Genomic DNA, 13051 nt, shown 5'->3' on the forward strand with positions numbered 1-13051 from the left:
CCTCCTCCCTCTCCCTCCTTGTGCTCTCTCTTTCTCTCTCTGTCAAATAAATAAATACATATTTAAAATATATATATATATACATATATAATGAACTCACAGGTCCATCTTTATTACTTCTAACAAAAGATACCAGAATGATGCTTTTGTCTCTTCCTTGGTATTTGTCTACAGTGTTAACTTCGACCATCCTGATAGAAGAATGGAACAATAAATCATTGATGATCTTTAACTGCTGCCTGTAGGGTGCAATGATACCAATATCAGAGGGTTTACATCCAGCCTATACAGAAAAGAAAAACAATGAAAATGAAAATCCTGATTTCTGTTATTTAAGCTTTACTAAATTATTAAATTACATGTTTACATAATGCGTCTGATTAATGCACACCACTAGAACAGTGCTGCTACACAAAAACAAAAAAAGTACAAAGAAACACATTACACTTTCTGCTATCCCTTACACTGAAGTTTTCAATCCCTAAACACAGATTCAACCCTATACTGATACAATCAGAATTAGCTGATGTTACCAAAAATTACCCTAAATGGAAACCGAAAATGCTGTTATAAAAAATTACATCTTAGATAATTTTCTCAAAATAGAATGAAAGCAATTAGGCTTCAGTCCTCTCATCTTAATGAATGAAGATTAATGCTAGGTCTTGAGTTCCTTGCATTCTAATGTTATATTATGCATCACCTTAATATTTATTGGCCCTCAAAATTTTAGAATTAAATTTAAAATTTAGAATTAATTACCTTAATAAAAACAGAGGTCAGGAAAACTATTAGTTTGGCTTCTGTTATATTGCTCACACCACCCTTTTCAACTTGTTCTGGTGCTGGAACCTACACAGAGAAAACAGTCAAGAGTACGGTCAGTACACAGGTTGCCATAGAGAATATACTATCAGTTGTGGAAACAAATGAAAAATATCTTTATATTAAAAGTTGACAGTACAAGGAAGAAAAAGAAAAAAGAAAAGAGAAAAGAAAAGAAAGAAAAGAAAAGAAAAGAAAAGAAAAGAAAAGAAAAGAAAAGAAAAGAAAAGAAAAGAAAAGAAAAGAAGAGTGGAAGGTGAAAGAATTAACAAAAATGAAGATTAGTCACCTTCAGAAAGCTACCCAAAGGCAACCCATCTTAAAAATCCTACAGCTCAGATTAAAATCTCTGAGACCCAACCACACATTGGGCTTCACGTACTTTACTTTGTTAACCCCTAATTTACAAATAACAAAGGCCAGAAAAGATGAGTAACTCGCCCAAAGCTTCACAGGAAATCACAGCAGTAGGATCCAAACTTAGATCTGACTCTAATATCTGTGTTCTTTCCATTTTCTTGTTGCCGTTCATACAAATAATGGAGCAGATAAAGTTCCCCAGGTTCTACCATACCTGGTAAAACTCTCCAAGGACTATTTTGCTCCTACACAATCCTTACATAATCTTGGTTATTATTATTTTTTAATTTTTATTTTTTTGTAATTTTTTAAGTAGGCTCCACACTCAACATGGGGCTTGAACTCAAAACCCTGAGATCAGGGGCTGCATGCTCTACTGACTGAGCCAGCCAAGTACTGCAATTTTGACTATTTTTTATACATTTTATTTGGAGTGCACCTGGATGGCTCAATCTGCCTTTGGCTGGGGTACTGATCTCAGGGTTTTGAGTTCAAGCCCCATGTTGAGATCAAGCCCTACATCGGGTCTGCTTTTCCCTCTCCCACTGCCCCTCCACCCACTTGTGCTCTCTCTCTCAAATAAATAAATCTTAAAAAAATACATTTTACTTGGAATCCTGTTGCAAAGAAAGAAGAAATGTAAGTACCAAAAACAGAATCTGAGTGATCACTGTCAGGGTAAATAATTATAAATGATAACTAATACATTAGAACGAAGGTTTCTAAATGCAGCTATTTGTGAGGTCAGTTTACTGAAAAATTTCCCAGTGCCCACCAGCTCTTACTTGTTAATCCTTGAACCTGAAATGCTAATAAGGGCAATATCCAAGAGAATGAAAATTCCATCATGGCACAGAGGGTAGGGCCCTATTTATTTATTTATATATTTACTTATTTAGTAAATTCTATGCCCAACATGGGTTTTGAATTCACAATCCTGAGATCAAGAGTCACATGCTCTACTGACTGAGCCCACCAGGTTCCCCTGCAAGTGGGGACCTGTTTTTAATAACCACTCATCATAATAACAAAAGATATAATTATTTTATAGTAATATGCATACATATAATTCATCACTATTTTTTATCTGAAGTCATGTAAAGACTTCCAAATCAATGCTGAGAAGCATTAAATAAGATAAACTGTAGAAATAACAGGGTCAAAACTTAGTTCCTAGAAATAAGAAGTCATTTATAGTCCTTGTGAAGAGTTTTATTTAATAAGTTTATAAAGTGGTCTTTTTTTTTTAAGATTTTATTTATTCAGGGATCTCTGGGTGGCGCAGCGGTTTGGCGCCTGCCTTTGGCCCAGGGCGTGATCCTGGAGACCTGGGATCGAATCCCATATCGGGCTCCCTGGGATCGAATCCCATATCGGGCTCCCAGTGCATGGAGCCTGCTTCTCCCTCTTCCTGTGTCTCTGCCTCTCTCTCTCTCTCTCTGTGACTATCATAAATAAATAAAAATTAAAAAAAAAAAAAAAGATTTTATTTATTCACTCATGACTTGATCCCTGCACCCCGGGATCACAACCTGAGCCCAAGGCAGATGCTTAACCACTGAGTCACCCAGGTGCCCCTGTTAAACAGTCTTTATGTGAGTATGTGGAGGCAGGAGGTAGTAAATATATGTACTGTGAAGTTCAATTTTGCTATGAACCTAAAACTGCTCTAAAAAATAAAATCTCTATTTTAAATTCAGCCCTTTGATAATATCAATGCCAACTTCTTTTCTTTATACACTTGAGTTCACTTTCTAGCTTTCCTCCTTCAAAAGTCAATTTTGACATCTATTATTCCCCAGAATAAATCTCCTTCCAAAGACACTGGCTCTACAGAAAGAAAAGATTCTTTGTGTTGAAGTAAGAAGTACACTAGTTTTTACTGATATGCTCCACTAAAGCATTTACTATTAAAAACTGAAGAATTTAAATAACAGGATAAAAAGAAAAAAACCAAAGCAAATATTCAGATTTGGGTTTTTTTGTTACCTTGTCTGTATTAAGAAAACAAACAGGATTGTTTGGCTCAAATGCTCCAATCATCCAAGGATTTTCAGAATAATCAGCATAAAATTCCAGTTCCAGCTTTACATCTTTAAGGTTAGGTAGGTTTACTACTGCATTGGCCACTTTATCTGATCCACACTCCAGCTTTCCATCATATGTCAGTTTGTTACTTAAGGACATAATTTTACTGCGGCAATTACAAAAATAATTTTAGTTTTGGTAGATAAAAATCAACATGAATTTCACTCATAGCTGACATTTATAAATACCTGTTCATTCTGTACTGCACAGTTAATTGAACAACAGCATTCTTATTCTGCTCCAGTCTCTTGAATAAGCTTTCACTCATGCCAAGAGCTCTGTCAACAAATCAAATTAAGGCTTATCAGTGCACTGAAACTGTCCCATAAGAAGAATCTAATTTAAAATTAAAACTTCAAAAAAAATTTAAAAATAAAAAAATTAAAATAAAATTAAAACTTCAATGTCTGATTACCTTGCTTCACGGTTTAGCACCAGGGGAGGAAGCTGTTGATGATCCCCCACCAACACAAATCTCTGAGAAAAAAATAGTGGCCCTAGGCAGATTGGTTGGCTGATTTGAGAGGCTTCATCCACAATACAAAAATCAAAAGTTTTACGAGAAAATATTGGATGGTTTATTCCCATACATGTTGTTGCAACTATACGCTAAAAACAAAGAAAGAAAATAGATGGATTATCTAACATATCCAAGTAATGTGACTTATTTTTCCCATATTTTATTCACTTATTCATTTATTTTTAAAGATTTTATCTATTTGAGAGAGAGAGAGAAAGAGAGAGAGAGAGAGAGAGAACATGGAGCTGGGTGAGAGGCAAAGGAAGAAGCAGACTTCCTGCTGAGCAGAGAGCCCCATGTGGGGCCTGATCCTGAGGCTCCAGGATCATGACCTGAGCTGAAGGCAGACACTTAGCTAAGCTACCCCTTATTTATTTATTTTTTTTAGGATTTTACTTTTAAGTAACCTCTACACCCAATGTAGGGCTTGAACTTACAACCCCAAGATCAAGAGTTTTGTGCTCCAAAAAAAATTTTTTTTTTTAATTTAAAAAAAAAAAAAGAGTTTTGTGCTCCATTGACTGAGCAGGCCAGGTACTCACCAGTTTTTAAATTAAAAGTTCAAAATGAAGATTTTTGTCTGAAACAAGAGGAATTCCCCAATATTGTTTAATTCTGAAACATTTATGGTATGCAAAAAAATTTTAGTGTTTTTTTACTATTAATTGAAAAATCAAGTAAATTTTCTGGATACTATAACAATGCTCAAATTGAGTATTTCCAAATGGAAAACTGAAACACTCGAGAGGCAGGAAGTTAATAATTTTTTAAACTTTTTATTTATTTAAGTAATCTCTATACCCAATGTGGGCTCAAACTCACCACCCCAAGATCAAGAGTATATGACAAAGATTTTATTTTTTTATTTTTATTTATTTATTTATTTTAGTATATGACAAAGATTTTAAAGCAGCCATGATAAAAATGTTTTATTGAGCAACTATAAACATACTTGAATGAAATTAAAAAAAAAAAAACCCACAGAAAGTCTCAACAAAAAAATAGAGGAAAAAAGAAAAAGCAAATGGAAATTTTAGAACTGAAAATATAATAACCAAAAATTTAAAATCATGGAATTATACTCAACAGCAGGGGAGAGGGCAAAGATACAGTGAACTGAGTACACAGAAAAATATAAATTACATAGCCTGATTAACAGAAAGAAAACAGCCTGAAGAAAAATAAGAATGAACAATGACTGACAGATCCGTGGAATAATTCAAAGATTGAACATTTCCAGGACAACTGGGTAGCTCAGCAGTTGAGCATCTGCCTTTGGCTCAGGGAGTGATCCCAGAGTCCTGGGATCAAGTCCCGAATCAGGCTCCCAGTGGGGAGCCTGCTTCTCCCTCTGCCTATGTCTATGTCTCTGCCTCTCTCTCTGTGTCTCTCATGAATAAATAAATAAATAAAATCTTAAAAAAAAAAAGATTGAACATTTCTGTCTTCACAGTCCTAGAAGAAAAGAAAGAGGAAGGAGATGAAACTCCTAGAAGCAATCATGGCTAAAAATGTCCCAAGTCTGTCAAGAGATATTAAATCTATAGATTCAATAAGCTGAGAAAACTTCAAATATGATAAATAAAAAAAAAAAATATGAAACACAACATAATTAGAATTCTAAAAACAGAAATGTGGAACATCAAGAGGGAAGAACATAGTAAGCAAAAATACAGATAAATACACATTAGGTTTTTCATTTCCTCCAAATTATATTTGATGGTTGAAGCAAAAATTAGAACAGTCTGCCATAATCTACATAAGAAAATATTTAAGGCAATCATATATAGGATAAGATAAGGAACATAAATGGAAGTAAGCTTTCCAAAACTTCACTAGCACTAGTAAAATGACAAAATCAATGGACTATAAGTTCTATACATATAATGTAATGCACAGAACAACAGAGCATCCATTAAAAGCTATGCAAATAGATCACACAAAAACACTATAGAGAAATCAAAATGGAATTCTAAAAAATGTTCAAGTAATGGATAAGGCAGGAAAAAGGAACGGAATCAAAAAAGAGAGAAGGGTGCTTGGCTGCCTCAGCTGATAGAACATGTAACTCTTGATCTCAGGGTTGTGAGGGTAAGCCCCAAGATGGGTGTAGAGATTACTAAGACAAAACAAAACAAAAACAAAAACTACAGAAAACATGAAACAAAAATTAAATGGCAGTCTTAAGCCCTAACATGTATCTATATTTAAGATGAATGCAAATGGTCTATATGTACCATGTACATTTTTTTAAAATATATTTTTTTAAGATTTTATTTTTTATTTATTCATGAGAGACACGGGGTGGGGGGGGATGTGGAGAGAGAGAGAGAGGCAGAGACACAGGCAGAGGGAGAAGCAGGCTCCATGCAGGGAGCCCGATGTAGGTCTTGATCCTGGGACTCCGGGATCACACCCTGGGCCAAAAGGCAGATGCTAAATTGCTGAGCCACCCAGGCAACCCTACCATGTACATTTTAAAAGACAGAAATCAAAACAACTAAAAACCAGACTGGAGAGTAGATAAAAACCTTATCCGGCTTTATACTTTATACAAGAAAGTCACTTCAAATTTAATGATATAGGCATGTCAAAAATTAGATACTTTATACAAGAAAGTCACTTCAAATTTAATGATATAGGCATGTCAAAAATTAAAAGCTGGAGGATCACATTAATAGATTTTCTTGCTGAATGATCCTTCCATCATGGGAATAAATCCCACTTGTTCACAGTATATAAACCTTCTAATACACTGCTGAATCCTATCTGTGAATATACTGTTGAGAATGTTTGCATCAGTCAAATATGCCCAACGGGTTTTTTAAAATATTTACTTATTTAAGTAATCTCTACACCTAATGTGGGGTTTAAACAAACTCACAATCCCAAAATCAAGAGTCACGTGATCTTCCAACTAAGCCAGCCAGGCTTCATGTTTTTTGGGGGTTTTTGTTTTTTTAAAACACAGGTGCAAAAGTAACTCAATGGACGGATGAATGGTTTTTCAAGGAGTGCTGCTGTAACAACTGGACATCAACAGGCAAAAACATACACCTTGACTTAAACTTCACAAATTACACAAAAACTCAAAATGGTCACAGACTTGAATGTAAAACTTAAAAGTGTAAAACTTCCAAAAAAAAAAAAAGGAGAAACTTTCAGCATCTAGAAGTAGACAGAGTTTTTTAACTTGACACTGAAAGCAGAATGCATAAAAGTAAAAAATTTATATACTAGACTCTATCAAAATTAAAACCGTTTTTGCTGCAAAGGACCCTGTGAGGACAGTGAAAAAAACAAAAACAAAAAACTGTGGAGTGAGAGAACACATTCACAAATTATATATTCATTAAAGGAATAACATCCAGAATATATAAAAAATTCTTGAAACTCAACAGAAAAAAAAAATCCAAGTGGGACATGAAGAAATATTTCACTGAAGATACAGAAATAGGAAACAAGCACACAAAAACATCAATTACCATCATTAGGAAAATGCAAATTAAAATCACAATGAGGGCATGCCTGGATGGCTCAGCGATTGCAAATTGCCATCTGCCTTTGGCTCAGGGTGTGATCCCAAAATCCAGGATCAAGTCCCGCATCCTGCTCCTTGCACGGAGCCTACTTCTCCCTCTGCCTGTGTCTCTGCCTCTCTCTCTCATGAATAAAAAATAAAATCTTAAAAAAAAAAAAAAACACATAAAATCACAGTGAGGTATCATTATATACCTATCAGAATACCCAAAATGAAAAACGGTAACATCACCAAATGCAGACAAGGATCATTCATACATTGCTGATGGTAATATAGAATGTTACAGCTGCTTTGGAAAACAGTTTGGTAGTTTTTTTTAAAAAAAGCTAAACATGTAGGGAGCCCAGCTGGCTCAGTCTGTAGAGCATGTGACCCTTGATTCCACAGGGTGAGGTTTGAGCCCCATGATAGGCACAGAGATAAAACAATATCAACAACCACAACCACACACACACAAAAAAAAACCTAAAAACTAAGCATGAAACTACCAAATGACCCAGAAATTCCACTTCTGAGCATTTATCCCATAGACTTACATCCACACACAATCCTGCACATGAATGTAGAGTGGCAGCTTTATTCATAATAGCCAAAAACTATCCAGATGTTTTTGAACAGGTGAATGGTTAAACAAACTGTGGAACATCCCTACAATAGAACAATACTCACCAATATAAAATAACAAACTATTCATAAACACAACAACCTGAATCTCCAGGGCACTGACAAAGTGAAAAACACCAACCCCAAAATGTTACATACTGTATGATGCCATTTATATAACATTCTTGAAATGAGAAAATTGTAGAAATTGAAAATAGATAAGTGGTTATCAGAGGTTAAGGAGGCGGTGGGGCAGAAATGAAAAGGGTATAGTTGTAAAAGTGCAACATGAATGCTCCTTGTGGTAATGGAGCTATTCTGTATCCAGACTGTATCAGTGTTCATATCCCAGTTATATTTTACTAGTTTTGTAAAATAGTACCATTGGGCAAAGGATATACATGATCTCTCTGTTATTTCTTAATACTGCATACAAATCTATAATTACCTCAAATAAGTTTAATTTTTAAAAAGTTAATTAAATATACACCTTAGCCACTTCAAAATTTTTCATTAATCAGTATAGATAATAGACAAAGGAGCTGAAGGAACAGCCTATTAAATTTATTTTAGATGATTTTTTTTCAAAGACAAAAATATCACTTAAAACTTCACAGAAGGGGGCAGCCCAGGTGGCTCAGTGGTTTGGTGCTGCCTTCGGCCCAGGGCATGATCCTGGAGACCTGGGATTGAGTCCCACATCGGGCTCCCTGCATGGAACCTGCTTCTCCCTCTGCCTGTGTCTCTGCCTCTCCCTCTGTCTCTCATGAATAAATAAATAAAATCTTTAAAAGAAAAACTTCACAGAAGCGTGTCTGGCTGGCTCAGTCAGTAGAGCATGTGACTCTTGATCCTGGTGTCAGGAGTTCCTGTCCCATGTTGGGTATAGAGATTGCTTAAAAATAAAATAAAATAAAAAACCTTCCCAGAAAAATGTATACAGACTTTTTTTTTCAAGATTATTTATTTATTCATGAGAGACACAGAGAGAGGCAGAGACACAGGCAGAGGAAGAAGCAGGCTCCCTGCAATGAGCCTGATGCGGGGACTCAATTCCAGGACCCTGGGAATCATGACCCAAGCCAAAGGCAGATGCTCAACCACTGAGCCACTGAGATGTCCCTATATACAGACTTAACTAAAAAAACAAAAACTACTTTCTATATGAAAGTCTCAAAGTCTAGAAACACCTATCATTAGACTATTCATGTACCATTGTCTTGAATTCAAACTTGCTAAAAAATCCTAATTATTAGTAGTTTTCTAGGTATGATATTGTAATATAATAATACATGTTTCATCTTCCTCTGGGTTCCTGACACAGAGCTCCTAAAACCCTTGGAATTTCCTGAGTGTTAGGGGTGAGAGGAGTATCTTTTGTTATTCATAGTAAATCCCTTTCAACAATACCTGCATTTATGCTGAGAGGACAGGAGGTGGTTGCCAGAGGAACCAATCTAGAGATTAAAAGGTTAGAACTTTCAACCCCATCCCTACCCAACCCTACCCAAAGGATAGAGCCCCATCCTCTACCTAGGGAAGGGTAGAGGGGCAAGGGATTGAGCTAATCACCAACCACCAATGATTTAATCAATTGTGCCTACATGATGGAATCTCCATGAAAACCCTACACAAAGGGGTTCAGGGAGGTTCTAGGGAAGGTGAACACATCATGGTGCTGGAAAGGTGGTTCATCTGGAGAGGATATAGAAGCTCCATGCCCCTTTCCACATTCCTAAACCTATGCATCTCTTCCATTTGACTGTTCCTGAATTGCATCCTGTATAACACATCCGGTAATATAATAAGTAAAGCACTTACTTGAATTCTGTTAGCCATTCTAGCAAATTATTGAACCTAAGGATGGGGTCATAGGAACCCTGATTTATGCCTGGTTGTTCAGATGAACAGAAGGCCCCCAATTGAGAACTGAGAACTAAAGAGGGTAGTGCAAAATTAGTAAGCGGCTGAGCCGTAACCTGTGGAATCTGCACTAACTCCACTAGTGTCAGAAGCCTTGTGAGTAGAGAGAAATGGGTGTTTTCCATAACTAGGGTATTTTAAACTAGGAGATGGGAGCCCTGAATAAACCAGAAACATCATTTCAGTTCAAAAGCAAAGACAAACTATAAATTAATAAACTGGTCTCGCAGCCCAGGTGGCTCAGCGGTTTAGCACCGCCTTCAGCTCAGGGTGTGATCCTGGAGACTCGGGATTGAGTCCCACGTCAGGCTCCTTGCATGGAGTCTGCTTCTCTCTCTACCTGTGTCTGTTCCTCTCTCTCTCTCTCTCTCTCTGTCTCTCATGAATAAATAAATAAAATCTTTAAAATAAAAAAATAAAAAAACTGGTCAATGTGACAAAATTTCCCAGAATGGTGTTTCTCCACTTGGTCTGTCTACAAAAATTACTACTGGTATTATTATGCAATAATTGTACTTACATGACTGTTGTAGAGTTCTTCCAGAAGAGCTAAGGATTTAATGGGCTTCGATCTGCAAATTTCCTCTTCTGTGAATTTCTGGATGTCTTGATGTACCTTCTGAGTCCGACCCAAACGCAAAAATCCTATTTTAAACTTTGCTAACTTCAAAAGAATATTGTCAACAGCAGAGTGTGTATAGCTGGTCAACAAAACACTAAAACCACAGGTATAGAGAATTCTTACCTAATAATGAATAAAAGAAAGGAAAATAGCATTACTTTTAATTCCAGATAATTTTTAACATGCTTAAACTTAATAAGAAGCATCATTTTGAGCTGAGTCAAGGTAACATTTTACAAAATTATGAAGTCAAAAGGTTTTATGAAAATAACATAGCATTATCTTTTTTTTTTTTTAAGATTTTATTTATCTATTCATGAGAGACACACACACACAGAGAGAGAGAGAGAGAGAGGCAGAGACACAGGCAGAGAGAGAAGCAGGATCCATGCAGGGAGCCCGACGTGGGACTCGATCCCAGGACTTCAGGATCATGCCCTGGGCCAAAGGCAGGCTCTCAACCACTGAGCCACCCAGGCATCCCACATGGCATTATCTTATTAGATATGTTAATAATATATTATTAGTGATGATAAAATTGAGTATATACAAACTTTGAATAGTGCCTGGCACACAGGATCAATCAATTAAATATTTGTTGCCAGGATCCCTGGGTGGCTCAGTGGTTTAGCACCTGCCTTCGGCCCAGGGCATGATCCTGGAGTCCCGGGATCGAGTCCCACATCAGGCTCCCTGCATGGAGCCTGCATCAACCTCTGCCTGTATCTCTGCCTCCCTCTCTGTGTGTGTCTCTCATGAATGAATGAATAAATAAATAAATATTTGTTGCCATATTATGGCTATTCTAAGATTAACACAGAAATTTACTGAAGTGGAAAAAAAAAAATCCCAGAAAATTTTCAACCACCTCTGTATAATTTATCTTTTTTTCCTTTTTTTTTTCATGAGAGACACAGAGAGAGGCAGACACATAGGCAGGAGAAGCAGGCTCCATGGGGAGCCCAATGGGGGACTCGATCCCAGGTCCCCAGAATTATGCCCTGAGCCAAAGGCAGGCACCAAACTGCTGAGCCACCCAGGTGTTCTGAAATTTCTCAACTTTAAAGGGAAGGATGGGACACCTGGGTGGCTTGATGTTGAGCGTCTACCTTTGGCTCAGAGCATGATCCCAGAGTCCTAGGATCAAGTCCCACATCAGGCTACCTGCATGAAGCCTGTTTCTCCCTCTGCCCCTCTCTGTGTCTCTCATGATTAAATAAATAAAATATTTTTTAAGAAAAAGGGAAGGAAAGCATACAATGATATACATGCCACCAACAGAAAGAGATCTCAGACAACCCTAAATACAAGAAACCTACAACATGATTACAACTTTTTGTGACATAGCTTTTATATTTCTCCTGTCATTCTAAAAGGTTAATTTGAAATAAAGCCTTTTGATCTAAAATTCAGCTCTTCTGATAGAAAACATCACATTCTCCGAACTGAGAAGCCAATTTAAAGAGTTTCTAAAAAAAAAAAAAAAGGGATCCCTGGGTGGTCAGCAGTTTGGCACCTGCCTTTGGCCCAGGGCGCGATCCTGGAGACCCGGGATGGAATCCCACGTCGGGCTCCCTGGTGCATGGAGCCTGCTTCTCCCTCTGCCTGTGTCTCTGCCTCTCTCTCTCTGTGACTATCGTAAATAAATAAAAAAAAAAAAAAAGAGTTTCTAAGCAAAAGCATAATAACCTTACTTACAAGAGTACATATTGTAGTTGTTTTTCCTGTTCCAGGCATACCCACGATGAGTGTGTAGTCTTTTGAAAGAAGTACCTTTTTCATTGCTTGCCTCTGAGGTTTATTCAAACCTGCATTTAAATTTAAAAATAATAGGAAAAAGAATGTTGGATTTCAGTGAGCAAATTAACTATAAGAAACTTGCAGCCTCGGGACACCTGGGTGGCTCAGCGGCTAAGCATCTGCCTTCGGCTCAGGAAGTGATCTCGGAATCCCAGGATCAAGTCCACATCCAGCCCCCTGCATGGAGCCTGCTTCTCCCTCTGCCTGTGTCTCTGCCTCTCTCTCTCTCTCTGTGTCTCTCATGAATTAATAAGTAAAATCTTGGAAGGAAGGAAGGAAGGAAGGAAGGAAGGAAGGAAGGAAGGAAGGAAGGAAGGAAGGAAGGAAGGAAGGAAGGAAGGAAGGAAGGAAGGAAACTTGCAGCCTCTATTCAACTCTGTTCTTCAATACGTCTTTTCAAAGTAAGAAAATGTCACGGTGATATTAAGGGATAAATGTAAACTTCTTCCCAAGAGAATCTGTCTAAAAACTATAATCACAAGTTTAATAAGTTATAAAAATGCGAGATAATAATGCACATTCAATTATAAATACAACCAAGAACAATCAATGGAAGCAGACATGCTGATTACCACATACCTTTTAGAATGCAGGCAACTGTATCCTTTGCATCATATGGAAGAACAGAACTGAGGTAGGATATAAACTGAGGTTCACGGAAGTCAATGATTAAATCTCGAAGTTTTTGGCTAAAAAGAAAAGGAAATGCTGTTAGTAATAACATTCCTTAGGAAAAGTGGGGTAAATTTCAGACTCACTCATTGTTACA

General features: G+C 36.8%; 1 protein-coding gene across 1 annotated transcript in view; it reads right to left on the bottom strand.

Moving 5' to 3' along the window:
* DNA2 (DNA replication helicase/nuclease 2) overlaps positions 1 to 13051 on the bottom strand; it is a 57854-nt gene that overhangs the window by 5408 nt on the left and 39395 nt on the right. Inside the window, exons 12-19 of the mRNA XM_038534133.1 lie at positions 12862 to 12971; positions 12181 to 12290; positions 10381 to 10605; positions 3689 to 3882; positions 3462 to 3551; positions 3175 to 3379; positions 763 to 852; positions 101 to 283 (exon numbers count right to left, since the gene is read on the bottom strand). Coding sequence (XP_038390061.1) covers positions 101 to 283; positions 763 to 852; positions 3175 to 3379; positions 3462 to 3551; positions 3689 to 3882; positions 10381 to 10605; positions 12181 to 12290; positions 12862 to 12971 — 1207 coding nt within the window. The remainder of the gene's footprint in view (positions 1 to 100; positions 284 to 762; positions 853 to 3174; positions 3380 to 3461; positions 3552 to 3688; positions 3883 to 10380; positions 10606 to 12180; positions 12291 to 12861; positions 12972 to 13051) is intronic.

The sequence above is a fragment of the Canis lupus genome, chromosome 4 (genome assembly GCF_011100685.1).
Source record: "Canis lupus familiaris isolate Mischka breed German Shepherd chromosome 4, alternate assembly UU_Cfam_GSD_1.0, whole genome shotgun sequence".
NCBI classification, from domain to species: Eukaryota; Metazoa; Chordata; class Mammalia; order Carnivora; family Canidae; genus Canis; species Canis lupus.